Source organism: Pocillopora damicornis, chromosome 8, assembly GCF_964200805.1.
Source record: "Pocillopora damicornis chromosome 8, jaPocDami1.2, whole genome shotgun sequence".
Taxonomy (NCBI): Eukaryota; Metazoa; Cnidaria; class Anthozoa; order Scleractinia; family Pocilloporidae; genus Pocillopora; species Pocillopora damicornis.
The window spans coordinates 18364039-18380563 of record NC_142677.1 but is presented as its reverse complement, the minus strand read 5'-3'; the positions used below and the strand labels follow the sequence as shown (position 1 = coordinate 18380563).

At 35.3% G+C, this 16525-nt stretch overlaps 2 protein-coding genes across 2 annotated transcripts in view; one reads left to right on the top strand and one right to left on the bottom strand.

Moving 5' to 3' along the window:
• Positions 1–1005: 1005 nt before the first annotated feature.
• Positions 1006–7919, bottom strand: LOC113671882 (dehydrodolichyl diphosphate synthase complex subunit DHDDS). Its single transcript, XM_027188137.2, has 7 exons — positions 7587–7919; positions 6339–6481; positions 4783–4899; positions 3617–3718; positions 3057–3171; positions 2399–2506; positions 1006–2181 (listed from the first exon to the last, which is right to left on the bottom strand). Exons 1-7 carry the CDS (start codon positions 7767–7769, stop codon positions 1819–1821), a joined length of 1131 nt encoding a protein of 376 aa, XP_027043938.2. The 5' UTR covers positions 7770–7919; the 3' UTR covers positions 1006–1818.
• The window catches only part of LOC113671870 (bromodomain and WD repeat-containing protein 1-like), a 24825-nt gene continuing 16176 nt past the window's right edge, over positions 7877–16525 (top strand). The window contains exons 1-18 of the mRNA XM_089213885.1: positions 7877–8084; positions 8162–8220; positions 8288–8317; positions 8505–8564; positions 9377–9527; positions 9956–10048; positions 10453–10538; positions 10652–10726; positions 10976–11116; positions 12285–12365; positions 12494–12522; positions 13195–13266; positions 13958–14028; positions 14621–14721; positions 14822–14862; positions 15463–15561; positions 16004–16055; positions 16242–16343. Of these exons, the coding sequence (XP_089070011.1) occupies positions 8051–8084; positions 8162–8220; positions 8288–8317; positions 8505–8564; positions 9377–9527; positions 9956–10048; positions 10453–10538; positions 10652–10726; positions 10976–11116; positions 12285–12365; positions 12494–12522; positions 13195–13266; positions 13958–14028; positions 14621–14721; positions 14822–14862; positions 15463–15561; positions 16004–16055; positions 16242–16343 (1377 nt within the window). The 5' untranslated portion in view covers positions 7877–8050. The remainder of the gene's footprint in view (positions 8085–8161; positions 8221–8287; positions 8318–8504; positions 8565–9376; positions 9528–9955; positions 10049–10452; positions 10539–10651; positions 10727–10975; positions 11117–12284; positions 12366–12493; positions 12523–13194; positions 13267–13957; positions 14029–14620; positions 14722–14821; positions 14863–15462; positions 15562–16003; positions 16056–16241; positions 16344–16525) is intronic.

The window sequence follows — 16525 nt, the reverse complement described above, 5'->3', positions numbered from 1 at the left end:
AAGTAATAAAGTAATAGCATGCAAATGACCTCAACTCCAGGCAAAACACAAGTAATCTGTTTTAATTTTGTATCTGAGTGGTTGATGCATGAGGTCTCTAGACCAATCACATATCCTGAATTGCTTTCAAAAACCCCAAATATTGTTTTATTATGACATTCCTATACATGGCACGTCACACAATTTCCAAAGCTATACTTCATACTGCAAACTAAAAACTGCTCTACATCTTTTGAAGCAATTTAGATTGTTTTTAATGAAAGGATATTTTAATCACATAGATATCACTGCTTAATTAAGGTTCTGATTCATCAAATGCATCAACTTACAGGTGATGGTTGGTTGATTTCCTTTCTTTATGAATGGCCTCACACAACTGCTTTATTCTGTTTTCAAATTCTGAAGTATTAAGTTTGGGAGGTTTCATGCAACAAGTATACTTTCACATCACTTTTGGGCACATTCTTTCAAGATATTCAACTTGTCTGTTATCCAAATAAGCCAGAAATTTATCTATTCTGACCTGCTTTGATTCTCTATATGTTTCTAGTCTCTGTTGAAAGCAAGGCGTAGTAATAAGTTCTTCAACATTATGTTTGCTTGTTTGAGGCCCATGTTAACCATTTGTTAAGGGTATTTCTTCAGTTGTGGTGCCGTTCTGTTCATATGCTGGTCTTGTGTTGGGCATGTGACCATTGCCATTGGAGACTGAAACAGATACTCCTGCCATTTCATCCAACACACATTGTAGCTCCCAGTACAACTCAGCTTGTGATTGCTTTGTCTTACAGCTCTCAATGCAAACAAACTTTATAATTAAGGCTTTCTGAAGCTTGCTCTGCATTATTACTCAAAACTGTCTGGTCAGATCAGTATAGTTGAGAATAATTTATAACTATTAATTAGAAAGTAGTGCTGAGTCAGGAGTCTGAAAAGATTCATCCCAAACTGAAACTCAACTATGATTAGTTCACTGCAAAATATAAAGCTGAGAGAATAATAAAGTGAAATAAATAATAAGTTTTATTTTAAAATACCCATCTAAGGACCCCCTTAATTCAACAACCTTTGAAGAGAAACAGCAAATATCAGTAAAAAATTTATCATATTTACAAGTATAATGATTTTCTTACCATGATCATTTTAAAGTGAACCCATTCTTACAGATGAATAGAAATATTCCTGTATATGCATCTTGTCCAGATCAGGGAACATAGAAGATTCCTTTAATTTGTCAATTTCTATTAAATTAGCCTAATATTCTCCTCAGAAATTTCTCTTTTAACCCCTTTTTGCAAATAAAACCTAAAACCCTTCCTGCAAAGGGCTTTTTTTGCTCTCAGCAAACACAGACAGCCTGCCTATTGAGGGAGCTCTTTCGACTTAAGTAGGAAATAAAATTACTTTATAGATTTATTATTGGTCAAATTGTGATTCGGGTTAGTGTACTTTTCAGTTGATTGACTGGTTGTGAAGGTGACACTTCAAATACTCAATTCACCCTTCTACAGCACAAGGATTGTTGTTCAAATGTTTGCAAAAATATCACATTGCACAATTTCAAAGCTAGATGTACTGTATGCATGCTTTTAAAAGCAATTTGGAGTTGATTTGATTGAAGGTAAGTGCTCTTTAAAATGCAGTAATATCTCTAGTTACTCCAGGTAATTAAAGTTTTGATTGTTCTAATGCATCAACTGATTGGTGAATAGTTGAATGGATCAACTTCCTTTTGTTAGGCTGAACAACATTCAATTTTTCTCTATTTTCATTTTAAAAAGTATAAAGTCTGTCTGGTTTCAAGCAACAAGTGTACTCTCACATCACTTTTGGACATATTCTATCTAGATATTCCACTTGTCTGTTTTCCAAATGTGCAAGAAATGTATCTATCCTGGATTGCTTTGATTCTCTATAAGTTTCTAGTCTCTGTTGAATGCAAGGCATAGTAATAAGTTCTTCAACATTATGTATGCTTGTTTGAAGCCCATGGTAACCATTTGTTAAGGGTATTTCCTTAGTTGTGGTGCCGTTCTGTTCAAACGCTGATCTCGTGTTTGGCATGTGACCATTGCCATTGGAGACTGAAACAGATACTCCTGCCATTTCATCCAACACACATTGTAGCTCCCAGTCCAACTCTGCTTGTGTTTGCTTTATCCTACAGCTCTCAGTAGCTTCCTGCAAGAGTTTGCAGGTTGTTTTGCTTAAAGTCACTCCATTTTATGAAACAATAAGATCTTTTTAAATAAAGAAAGAAAATCATGGCCCAAAGAGTGTTGTATTAGATCATATTAAGGTGAAAAGTTATTGAAAAGTATCAAGAGGTTTGCTGCAAAACAAACAAACAAACAAAAAAAAAACCAGGAACACCCAAAGATGTGTTTCTAGAATTCACCTTGAATGCTTTATAATTCCACTGGAATGAGAGAATGGCTCCATAAAAATCCCACACTGAGAACTCAGGCCATAAAACTTTGAGAAATGACAATGAGGAATATGAACACTGAAACAAAATGAGTGAAATTCACAACATTATTTTCAACTGTTCAACAGAGATTCACACATTTTTAAAAAAATGATCAGGGCAATAACTGAGTAATCCTTCAGGAATATCTTTCACGCAATGTAAAGTATCAGAGAACTTTAAAACTAAATGGTTACGATTTGTTTGATTTATCATTCTTTTTCTTGCAATGCAGGCCTTTCCAAGGTTGTCTGAGATATTACAAATGCATATGTGGCTAGTCTCCTTTGAGTGATGAGGTTGAATGGTATAACATCATCGCATCAAGAATGAGGCTGTGATTGGTTAGTTCTCATAAGCCAAGATGAATGCATTTGATTGGGTACAATTGAAATGTACCAATCACAGATGATGAAAACAGACAATAAAAGCAGAGCAACTAGATTCAAACTATACATGTATCGAAAGACAAGTTTCATACATATACATGTTTACAAATAATGTAGGCTTATAAATCATTCAAAGTTCTCCAACCAGACTCCCTAGCCTTTCTGCATTTAAATCAACATCAAATCTCTTTTTCTCTCACCTGCCATAATAAGAAATCACTAAACCGCACCTCTCCTGATGTCCTTATCAACATATCAGGGTGTGGGGAGTGTGATGTGTAGAGACATTTCTCTAGTAATGACTCACTAATATCACTGTTAAGAAAAGAAGCAGTTTAAGTCAAAACACTCAACATGCAATGAACTGCTGTACAGTGTATTTTAAACATCTAAGGGAACATAGGTGTAGCTCTGAACAAATTGATTTTCCCAGATTACAGTAGCTTTGTCTTTTTGAAATCACAAGATGCAAGAAAAACTATTTATAGATGCATAAAAAGTTTGCTGATGTATATAACCATAGTGCAAGACAAAATGTGGTATATGATTTCACATACATGTAACAGCCAGATTCTGTCCCAAGAAAAAACTTCTGTTGAAAGTTTTGAAGAAATTCTCTTTCAACATTCTTCTCCAACCCTTAATGAATACCTTCCTTTATTTCACAGTTCTCTGCGATTACTTAAGCACTGTCTATTCAAGGGGAGTTACCACCATTTCAGATAAAAATTGTACCCCTGTAAAGGACTACTACATGTACCTTGCTTTTAATAAACCAAGTTCAACACCTTCAGCCATTAATTTAACAGCATTTGAAATTTCATGTCTTGATGTATATGCTAAGCAAACATTCAAGGTTGCTCTGGAAGAAGTAAACACAAATAAAGATAAGAAACTGATGTTGGTTCCAGTCATTTTGCTTTTTACCAGAAGATAGTAAGATACATCAATGTGCATATAAATTCTTTACATAATTTTTTTTAAGCATCTTAGCTTTTGAAAAATATATTTTAACTATACTCAACATTTATCTGAAGGGATGGTGTGCTAAAGATCATTCAAAGTTTATCAAATGAACCCCACCAAATCAGCAGATAAAACAAGTCTTAATTACAGTACATATGGCTGTTATTGCAGATACCAACACTGATATACATAAATTTGACAATCTGCCTGGATGAAGTAATACATATAATTCTATCAGGATTTCATCAGGTTACTCCTGAATTTTCTTGAGGAACATGGTCTCAGACCCTCATACAGAAGAGGCTCCAACCATTAGCAAATGCTTTACATCTCCCCCTCGCCAAAACACCCCACTACCAAATTATCATTCTACTTCTCTCCTGACAATCCAGCAGTACCCATTTATACTCCTGGATTGAAAGGGATGGTACAGATGACCAAGATGCAAACCATCACCTTTCAAGTCAGTTTCTAATTATTTATTAGGCCAACACGCTATAAACATAACCACCAAATGAAATGCTGGCTGGGATATATGCAAAAAGGGGGTAAGTTTCTAAAGTAACTATGGTGTTGCATTGGTGGGAGAGTATAACAAGGTAATTTAGTATTATCAAACAAGTTGATAACGTAAATAAGCCACCGTAAGGAGTTTAAAAGCTGATGTTTTGAGCATTGGCCCTGCGTCAGAACAATGACAACGATGCTCTGATGAAGGGCTAATTTATTTAAAATCAACTCAGTTAAACTTGATAATAATTAATTACCTTGGGACATATGTAATTTGCTATGAACTAGTATCCAGATCAGGGGCACAACTAATACTCCTAAAGAGTAATTTTTCCATAATAGAAACTGGAATAAGTGCATGAGCAGTTAAGGGTCTCTTGGCTGGAAAATTAGTTTTTTCCATGTCCATTATGTGCATGATAAAGGTTTATAAACATGGCTCCAACTTACTTGGTGTTATTTTGAGAATATTTCACAACTCTTGCTACTGATCTTTGTAACTCTTCTGGTAACATGGTGAGATCACCAAGCGCTCTCACACAAACTCCATGCTTCATGATCATTTCTCTTAAAACACAAAAATGAATATCAAAAAAAATACAATTCATTCAATCATAGTGGTAGGTGTTGTTACTCCTGATGTGGTTATTAGGTACAAGAGATTGCTCTTTCCTGGGACAACTTTAAGGCCAGGTAAAAGTCATTTAGAAATCAAGAAGAAGCCCTGCTAACACAATAGGCAAAATGGTGGTTTGCCAATTTCTTCTCTTTTTGCCAGCTTCCAGTGGAGTGACAGGGTGCAACACACAAATTTTGTAACTTTTTAATGTAATTTTTATAGTCCCTTTTTTTAGTGTAAAGATAACCCATAGACTTTTCCATACTGTAATGCAATAATCGACCCCTCTTACTCTTACTCATGACAAATCCAATGGGTTTAAGAATTGCTTTGGTCTTCTCCAAGCCTACTTCCCTTCTCATCTTCCCAAAAAATATTTACTTGATTTCCTCTCTTAGAAAAAAAATCAAATTTTGTTATTTCCAGGGGAATTTAATAACCCTTGATAGGAGACTGAGAATCTTTCTGTGTTCAGGAAAGTCCTGAAACAATACAGAGTGTTGACATGATTGGATCATGAGAGCTTGTTATTCGTTCTACAAGTTTCATATTAGCATATGTAACAGCCTATTGGGAAGGTCAGTTCAAATGGAACTTGAAACAAACTACTTGTGTAGTATTTTAGTGCTATTTCATTGTAGTCTATTCTTTAACCCTTTATTGCCCAAGTTCTTGTTAGTAATTCTCCTTACTGTCTGTCATACAATTCCTGTGATGCTAGTTCTGAGAATTTGGTACTGGATCAACTAGAAAATCCTCAAACTTACACTTTACTACAATCTCATCACCTGTCTGATTGATATTGTATTAATATTGTAAAGAGAAATTCTGTTTTGGTCATTCATGGGAGTTAAGGGTTAAAACGATAAATTCCCAACAATAGAAAAAACAAAAGGTATACCTCATGCATACTAACAAAGCAATTGTATCAAGCTTATGTGCGCATGTGTGATTTTTTGACACGCACATTTCTTTTTATTAGCACTTGCATGCAATTTTTGGTGTGTTAACCCTTTCATTCCCACAAGTGACTAAGACAGAAGTTATCCTCACAATATCAATACAGAATCTAACAGACAAGTGATGAGACGTTTTTTGGTTAACGTATGCACAAGTGGTACTGTAACCCTTCCACTCCCAAGATCTCATTAGCGATTCTTCTGACTGTCTGTTGTACAATTCTTTATTTGTTACATGTACATGTAGTTCTAAGAATTTATTTTTGGATCAAATAAAAATCCCCTACTTTTTATATGTTTCTTTATTATCATGACTTGACTGTTAGATTTTATATTGATACTGCTAGGAATACCTCTGTCTTGGTCACTCATGGGAATTTAAAGGTTAAAACAAATAAATGTGTTTCATCACTAATGTATGTCCTTACTTCTCTTCCATCAATCTATCAAATTTTTGTGTGGCAAGTTCCATGAGTCCATCCACTTCCTCTTTTGATCGTTTAAAATTCTCAATACTAAATGCATAAACTGTAACTTCTGGTATTCCAAGATCAAAACACCATTCCAGCACCTGTAATGAGTGAAAAAGGATCATTAAGAAGAGTGTGGTGACATTCACTTTTAATTATGTTGTAATAAATGCACCCAAATGATATTATGGATTTTGACACAGAACAAATAATGGATGATAGTGCATTATTGTACAAACTTCAGTGTTTACAAGGATTTCTAGCCCTAGGAAAAACCATAACTGTGCACAAGTAAGTTACGATAATTTATTTTGTGTTTTTGATATCACCAATCAGCTGATACTGGGTCACTTACCTTTGCCTTCACTCTGCTGAGTTGATGAATTATTTAAGTCAACTTTTCTTGTCAGTAAAGGCTTATGGTGTTTGTATGACAAACAAAATAATACACAGTTGTTTGTAGATATGGAATTTCTCTTCTTGTGTTCAACTCAAAATCCATTTACAGTGTACCATGATCATTGGTTGTTTTGGTTAGGATCTTTTACCCAAAATGTTAAAAACTAAGAGTGCATCACAGCACTATTTACTGATCTCCCTTGAATAAAACAAAAGAAAGGAAAAAACCATTCTTGGCTTCACCTTTGCATTCCCAGGACTGATAAGATGAAACTTTTTCCTTACAATTTTTCATTAACTACCGTGCAGACAGTCAAAAAGAAACAAGAACATTATCATTTTGGAGGAACATTGTTTTGATATAATTTCAGATTCTCAGGAACACCCAAAAGGGTCAACTTTCAGATCCGAAGAGTCAATGAATTGTGCAATATCATGCAAAAATGAAGTCAGATGACTGAAGTATCAGGTTTCATGTATGTATGCGTATGTCAAAATTCCCCACAAAAATAAAAAGGCTAGTCAATACCTTAACTGAATATAGAGAAATCGTTTTGCTCAACCATCATATTTCATCGATAAAATCATCGTTTTGATCCTATTTCTTTTTATTTCAATAACATTTTCATTTCAATTGTACTTTGTACACCGAGTGAGTGATGAAAATTTCGCGCAAGCCTTATAATTTTTTACCTTGGGATCTCTAGTAGATATTTTGACCGAAATGGTTTGAATATAACTTAAAAGCTATACTAAAATTTTCTGCAGACATAAGCTTACTCAGAAAATGATAGCCGCGTATCTCACCTCTGTTAACTTCTCAAAACCCTTCTCGTGTCCCTTTGAACGTTCGCACTTCACCTTCTTCGCAAACCTTCTGTTCCCGTCCATTATGATGGCAACGTGTTTAGGAATCTGACCGGCTTTGATGACATTATTACAGAACGTTCTTATGAAGGAGGTTTTCCTCTCTTCCTTAAACCACGACATAACACAAGTTTAGTACTCTTTTCACACAACACGATTCAAAACAGAAGAAGCATCTCGCCGGCCGGTCACGATTTTACTGAAATTTGTCGCGTGTGAGCATGCGCACTGCGTCCTTTATGATTATGCATGATGTCATGACAAAAAGAAAGTCGAATGCTGTTTGCCGCCATGTCACGCTTTAACCGTTGATGGCGAAAAGAACGAACCTTTTCTTCAATTGAGATGACGGTAGGATTATTTTGGCAAGAAGAACATTTTGTTCATACAAGCCTTAACCCAGAATGGTGAACACCGAGGACGAGGATGTTGAAAGAGGTTCGTTTCGTTCGGTCACATTTTGTCTCCTCTGCCTGTAACCTTATAGTTCTTTTCTCTTGTCCGAAATCCTACAGAACTTTATTTCCTGATCGCGAAGTTCCTCTCGAAGGGCCCCTGTGTACGTGCTGGATTGGTAAGTTCAACTTGCGTGGGTTTATTCCGTTTAAATTTCGAACCAACACGTTCCGTTTCTCACGCAGGCATTGAAAGAGGAGTTGGTCGAACATCAGGTAAGTACCCCTTTTCTCTAAAACCCGTTGGACATAGGTGCAGTTACACCTCTACGATAACATTATATATTTTACAGCAAAGAAAGCTCCTCAGTTGAACAGTTTTGACCCCAGCGAGGTAAGCAGACAATAGATTTTAATTCATGCCATGTTGATAGTTGATCCTTTCCTGTATGTCCTCTCTTAGCTTTTGCGTCGTCGTGTGGATTGGAGGGGCGAAGAACATGACCAAACCTACGAGGAAACGGTACACTTTTACCCCATTTACAGATCTTGTCGACTGCGCGATTTAAAGCTTTTTCTCGACTTGCAGTCATGAAAATTTATTGGGGATTTTTAAGCGGGGAACAAAATTTTATTTTCCTAGCATCGTGTGGGCGAAGCCCGACAAAAAATGGAGAAATTTATTTTCCGAGCGTATTTTCGACTGGCAAGCAGATTGTGTTTTTTGCAGCGTTCATTACGAAATTTAGGCTGTGTTTGACACCCAACAACTTATGCATACCAAGCCTTTGTCTATTCATATGCTAATCAGTTATTTATGGTTTTTATTTCAAGCGAGCCAATCAGATCAGAGGGTGCTGCGTGTCGGCTCAGTTTCCTATTGTATTGCAAATGAAAGATTGAAATTCCAGCTGTCAATACGACGTCAGAATAATATAAATAGCATTTCATTTCCGCCGCTGAGTGGCTTAAGATCTAATATCTAGCTCGTCATGTTGCTACTGAAGACAGATTCGCTCGCGCTCGTTTCTGTAGTATTCATTTCGTTTCGATTTCAAAGTTTCAGTCTTGATCGGGCGTAAAAAAAACACATCAAAGTTGCTCTGAACAATTTTATTTCGGTTTCCTTTATGCAAAATTAACACATTTTGTTTTCTTGTTCTGTAAAGAAGGCCTGGTTACCACATTGAACGTTTGCGATCTTCTGTACCATATATTTTTTGTGGTCTTGCGGTTTTGAAAATATAATTTTTTCCTGTGGCATTAAATGTGTAGAAAATCTGAGGGAAACCATAGGGTATTATGAATCTGCAACGCCAATATTTTTTCCATTAGGTTACCGAGAATAACCACATACCAGATGATTTCTTACTGCGAATAGCTAAACGGCTCGGACCTTTGGTGGAGCAATGTGTACCAGGGAGTGTAGAGGGCTATCGTTCCTTGCTCGGAGCTGGAAGGCAGAATTTGTTGCGGATATCTTCAGGTACTACGCTGCGTGTGCTGACTGCATGAAGTTTGATTCATTAACTTTTAAATAAATTCTCTTCTCTGAAATGCTGAACGAATGTTATTTTGCACGTGGAACATGTTGGAAGTGACCCAGACTTTCAACCACAATCTATGGCTAAAAAATATTTTTGCTAGATCAAATGAACGATCCTTTAGAGCATCATATAAACTTGATCCCACCAACTTCAGCCTCTTGTTCTCAAAATACTTCCTCTGTCAGTATAACTTGAAATTTACTAGTGTGAAGCTAGTCTTCACCTAGAGTGAAGCTTGCAGACTGGAGCAAGATAAAGTTATGTGGAAAAAAACTCTATTAGGAAAAAGCTCTGTTAATTTCCAGCCATAAGAGTCTTTTTAGTGCACATATGAAATGCCTTTCATTTAATTATTATTTTTTCTAAGAACCAAGCAAACCAAGTGTGAGCTCATTAGCTGTTTGTTATCATGGAGCACCATTATTACCACCAGTAAAAAGAAGGATTCCGGGAAATATTGGTGAGATGTTGAACAGAAACAATTCTTAGTGTCTATTCACAACAACATTAAACAAAATTATATATTTTAGCAATTAAAATACATATCTAACAATCCCTACCTGCAAAATAGCAAAGCTAATGGAGGAAATAAATAGCAGTAAAAATACACTGTAGGAAATGCACCTTTGTAGGTTTGAAATCGAGTAGAATAGTGATTGCTAAGAAAATGGTCTGTTTGTGCAGTTCACTTATTTTTGTATTTTTCCTCAATGGACTCAGAATATATCCTGCGTCAATGTTCCTGAGTTCCTGAGTGTTTCTATGTTGTGATTATTACTCTTCTACCTTCTTTAAGAAGACCTCTGAGGTAAGCCATTTAATAAAAAAATGATACCTTAACTAATTCCTTTCATGGTATTTCAGGTCATGTGTTATGCAGCAGAGAGATCAGTGGAACATCCAGTATCAGAAATGTGGCACAACCGAATCTTTACACAAAAATATCTATGGTGAGTTTTTTCTACTCCTAAAAACCACAAGTACTTGTACATAGCTTACATCAACTTTCTTGAGCCTGCATGTTATAAAGGTTAGTAACATCTGTTTGTGATTTTTTCTATAGCATCGCAGAATACTTGGTCATCTTTCTGCTGTATATTGTGTGCTCTTTGACAGAAGTGGCAAATGCATTGTTACGGTTAGTTGATTTTAAAGAAGTCTAATAGACATTGAAGTAAAAGAACTAAAGACTGAATAAGCAAATTGTGAAAACCCTTCACAAACTAGAGGTCATTCTCCTAGCTTGTAAGAATAATATTCTTCACTTTGCTTGTTCCTCAGTCAGTGACAGTTCATGTTTAGTACTTCCCAGACCTTATCATTTGGTTATTACAAATGAAGCTGCTGGTGATAAAAGGAATTTGTTCATATTTGAATTGTCTCGCAGGGTGCTGATGACAGCTTGGTTAAAATCTGGTCCAGTGAAGATGGTAGACTTCTTGCCACTTTGAGAGGACATCAAGCTGAGATATCTGATATTGCAATTAGCTATGAAAACAACCTTGTTGCAGCTGGAAGTTGTGATAAGGTATTGTCCAATCATTATTATTTTATAGCAGAGCTTGCAGAGCGTAGCTCCATAATTATACAAAATGGTAGTAACCCATTAAGCCAAAAAAATTTTGATGTATGACTGTACAACTGTACAAGGTGCTACTTTTGACATGCATGGTCAACTGTACTGCAGGCAAGCCAACCCCACGGCTTTGTTCAGTAGTCCAGTGGTCAGTGCACTGGGCTCCGAGTTGGACGACCTGGGTTCTAGTCCTGGCCAGGACAAGTTGTGTGGGAAAAAAAAAATGCAAGCTCTGATTTTAGGCTTGGCTAAATCTATATATTATTATAGGAGACTGATTTCGGTATCACTGAATTATTGGCCTTGATTGCCATATTTGTACATGATTGCTTTTAACTCTTTCAATTCCAGATCTCACCAGTGATTATCCATAGCGTCTGTCATACAATCCTTATGATGTTAGCCCAGAGATTTTGGTGTTGGATCAACAATAATTCCTTATTGCTACACATGAAAAAATTACATTGAGTAGCTAAATATGAGTGCATTTTTCATGTAACACAAGTGCAAAGTTGTAACATGAGTGAAAGTTACAAATAGCTTGTGTGCGCAGTCAAAATTTTGTCTGTCTTGACTATCTGTGATCCTTCTTTCATGTCAATAAGTAATAACATGAATTCAAGAACAATTTGGTGTAAATAAGTATGAGTAAAATTTTCAAAGTCAACAAAATTGCTCAAGCCTGTAAGGTGAGTGCAATTTGTAGCCTTGAAAAAATAAAAAAAAAGTGCTAATCCACACCAAATTGCACTCCATTTCATGTCATAACTTATCAATAATTGATATTTTTCTTTATTCTCATCACTTGTCTGCTTGATATTGTATTTATATTATAAGGAGAAATTATCTCTTGCTTACCTAGTGGAGGTAGTGAGTTTAGTGTCCTAAATGTATTTGCTTTTTCAGGAATTTGTAACAGTTATGATAAATTGGTAACAGGACTTTGTGTCGTTTAATTGAGTCTATAATCATTCTCATGTCAGATATTGTTAATCACTGGTATGATTAAAGACCATGTGATTACAGACTCCACTCGGTCCTATTACCATTATCTTCAACATGTGCCAAGTATACTTTAAACTCAGTAAGTGAGTGAGTGATGTTTTTTGAACTGTTTCAGGTGATTCGGGTGTGGTCCATAAAATCCACAGTTCCAGTAGCAGTGCTCCAGGGACATACAGGCATGATAACTTCTCTTCAGGTGTGGTACTTGAAATAGTTTTTGTTTCTAGAATGGAAAATGTATTCTGTAGCAATTATTTGATTGTTAATCAATTTTCTTCAGAACAGAGTTTTAATTATTAATGCTGTAATATTTTTCATCTACAGTTTTGCCCTTCACCATTAAATGAATCAAGGTATTTAAATTTTCAGGTTCCTCTTTCTTGGTTTGTTTCTTACTTAATTTGAGAAATCACAAAAGTGATAGCTAGATTGTGTTTAAGGGTTATGATTTTTCTCCCCCACGTGTGACATAATATCATTGGCTGATGTTGATTTTCCGAGCTGCGATGCTACTGGGTCAAAACACGGTATAAACCAAATCTTTCAAGGCAAAGTTGAGCCCAAAAACTGAAAAAAAATGTTTGAACATTGATACTTAATCTATAAGCTGCAATTTAAAAATGGTTCAATTTTAGGTTTCAGTTCCCTGTTGAGATTTCCTTTTTTTCAAGTCCATCAATATTCTTATTTATTTTACAACTTTTTTTTTTGTCTGTCTACACAGTTATTATGATAAGTAAATTTATATTTGGGGTGGTAGTAGTATGATAAAAGGGGTAGGTGACGTTTTAGCTTTCATTAGTTTTGTTTAGTGTGCATTATTGTTATAAGAAAAACAAAGTTATATAATGTGCCTTTCCTTATCTCAAAAAATTCAGTAAAGCTTTACACCACTTCATTTGGTTATCTTGCCATTTAAGTTTCTTAAAAAATAGCCTTAATCTAAATTGAAAGAGAAATACTCTCATGTATCGTAAGCCAACAGTGATGTAGTTTGAATTATGCATTTGTTTATTTTATTGTAGGTATCTGGTGTCCACTGGTGGAGATGGAACAGTTTGCTTTTGGAAATGGGATTTAGCAACCTTAACTTTTGAGTGAGTGTTGAAAATAGTACAGCATACTCTGCATTACACACAAGTCAGTTTGCAAAGCAGAAATGGCACAGTAGTGAGAGCACTTGCCTACCACCACCATGGCCCTGGTTTGATTACCTGACCTGGCATCACATGTGGATTGAGTTTGTCGTTGGTTCCTGTCTTTGCTGCAAGGGTTTTTCTCTGGCCCCTCCAGTTTTCCTCCCTCCACCAAAACCAACACTCCAAATTCCAATTTGACCTGGAAATTGTGGATAAGAAGAACCACCTTGTGGAATGTCTATTGCTAAATTCTCATTTATTCCCATTCCCATTTTAACCCTTTCACTCTCAAGATCTAATTAGTAATTCTCCTTACTATCTGCCATACAATTCTTATAATGTTAGTTCAGAGAATTTGGTATTGGATCAACTAATAATCCCATGATTGGTATTCTTCTCTATTCTCATCACCTGCCTAGTCGATATTGTATTGATATTGTAAGGAGAAATTATGCCTTGGTCACTTGTGGGAGTGAAAGGGTTAAGTCTTTGAGCTGTCTTGAAGTAGACAAGGTTTACCTGTCAAATCCATGTACAGCTGAAAGAAATGTTTGTATGTTCATGCTAGGTACAATTTAGGTTCATTTTGGGTGTGAATTACACTGAATGACATCAAATTTTAACCTCCTTGTACTTCTTTTTTTTTAAGCTCCAAGCCTATTAGATTCATTGAGAAGTCGCGACCTGGAACACAGATGGTGTGTTCCTCATTCAGTCCAGGTAACATCATACAAAGTACTCTCAGTCAATGTTTCTAAATTATTAATTTTCTGCTGCACCATTGAATAACATACAAGTTGTGGAGTTCAAGATGCATAATGAGGTTGCAAGGCTGTTAATCGTTTAGTGGAACTCACTTGAATCAACTGTGAAAGCTCTTTGAGTTGCTTCATCTAGAAAATCTATGTTTTGACAATGATTACCAAAAAATAGTAATCAAACATCTTGCACATGCATTTTATTTTTAATTCATCATATACAAAGCTTTTTTCAAAGGCAAGGAAACTACAAAAAGTAAAAATTGGAAAATGAAAATTAATGAGATGAAAATAAACAGATACTGAAAGAACTGGGAATGTTAAGAATACTTACTACAGACTAACAATGATAACCATAACAGGAAGTTCTTTATGGCTACATGTAGCTTTAACTTCCATATTTGCATGGTTTTATAGAAAGGTGCACTAAACCTATTAATTTTATAATCTAAATTTGCTTTTAGTTCTATGTTTTATGTCTCTAAGACATACAGTACATGTAGTGGTATCTGTACAATGATTTGGTTTTTTTTTTTTTTTTTTTTTTGCTGTAGGAGGAACATTCTTAGTGTCAGGAAGTACAGATCATTATATTAGAATATACCAAATGACTCCAGGGCCACCAGAGAAAATTGCTGAGTTAGATTTCCACAATGTGAGTTTAATTTTATACTTATCATTTCTCTTGTGAAGTCTTGAAACCAGTTCTGGATTGATTAAATTTTGATCTTTAAACATACCTGTTTCTTCTCTAGGATCATGTGGACAGTATTCAATTTAGTCACAAAGGAGACAGGTTTGTTTGCAATGATGGGTTGTTTACTGTTAGGAATGAAAAAATAGCATATCTAAATCTACCAAAAGTTACCTTTGTAGCCTGAAAATCCCTACTAAAGGTCTTTACAAAAAAAACTCAGATAGAAATGCAGCAAAAATTTCCAAGCATAGGCCAAATGAAAAGCTCTTCATTCAAACTGGTGCTTCATCTTTGTCAAATTTACTTGTTATTAAAATTTCTATCAAAGAATTATACACCATGTGACTCCATGTACTTGTAGCTCCATTTAGTCAAGTCAATCTTCAGTTTAAAGATTTTGAAATCATGTTTCCTTTGTGAATGTCCTTGAATACAAGATTGCAAAATATGGGTTTCAAGTCAAACTGAATATGTTAGTCATCTTGAAACATAAAACATTAAAAATCGCCAATCTGTACACTTCTTCTTAATGGTGTGTAAAATGGGCCATAAAGTTATCTCAACTGTTTCATTTGGGATTATGAAACAATTCATTGCTAAGTCATAAATTTTCTGACTTATATAATGTATGTAGTACATATCTTATCTAATGTATGTAGAAAGTGAAATAATTGAGAGATGTAAATATATCTTTTACAGATTCCTCAGTGGATCAAGAGATGGCACAGCTAGGATTTGGTATTTTCACAGATCAGCATGGAGACCCATCTTGATTGATGTCAGCAAGAGACTTCCAAAGTATGTTTCATGATTGAACTCTTTACTTCAAAAATATTCCAATTTATCTTCAAAAATGACTCTCCTGTCCCTAAGTGTGGATGAGTTATTAAACTCATCATTTTTCAGGCATTATGCATAGTCAGAGTTGTCTAGTTGTCCAAGAGCTAGAAGAAGGCAGACTCAGGGAGTGGCTCTGAAGGTGTTGACTTGTGACTTTCACCATAAATTCAAGATGTTTAAGATATTAGTTAATGCAAATGGATTATAAAACTTGGTACCTACATGTAATAAGGACTTTTTAATTTTAAGCAAGTTGCCCACCTACTTCTGATCCTGAGGAAAACCCTAGTAAATATTAAGTACTTTTCTGAATGAGTGGATTATTGTCAGTAGATTTTGTAATTTAATTGGCTTTGGTTGACTTGTTTTGTTTATAAAGTTGCTTTATTTAACCTCACAGTTCATCACCAGTAGAAGAGTCAGTCAGAGCTCTGAAGCCAAGAGTTACCATGGTAAGACTTGGTAAACTTAGTGATAAATTGAATAATTTTGAAATATGCATTACAAAATAATTTATGTAATGATGTGTGGGGAGTTCAGGAATGCAGAAACTGCTGATCCAGTATTTTCCATACTTTTGTTTCAATTTTTGTAATTAGTAATCACACTGAGAAATGTTCCATTTTTTGCTGTATCAGGTCGGGTGGGATCTGTGGGATCAGCATGTGATTACAGCTGTCAATGACAATACACTGAAAGTGTGGGAAGCAGCTACAGGAAATCTCTCACTTGTTCTCTGTGTAAGTATCAGTATTGTTAAGAACTGAAATCCATAGTGGCACCATCATTTGAGGATACTGTATGGTACAGAAATGCCAAAGTTAGAGTTTGGCTTTGAATAAGCCCAACCTTCCAATTCAAATCTGAGGAAAAAGTAAATCAGTGCTCCATGGTGTGCCAAAATCATTAATTGGTCCCCAGA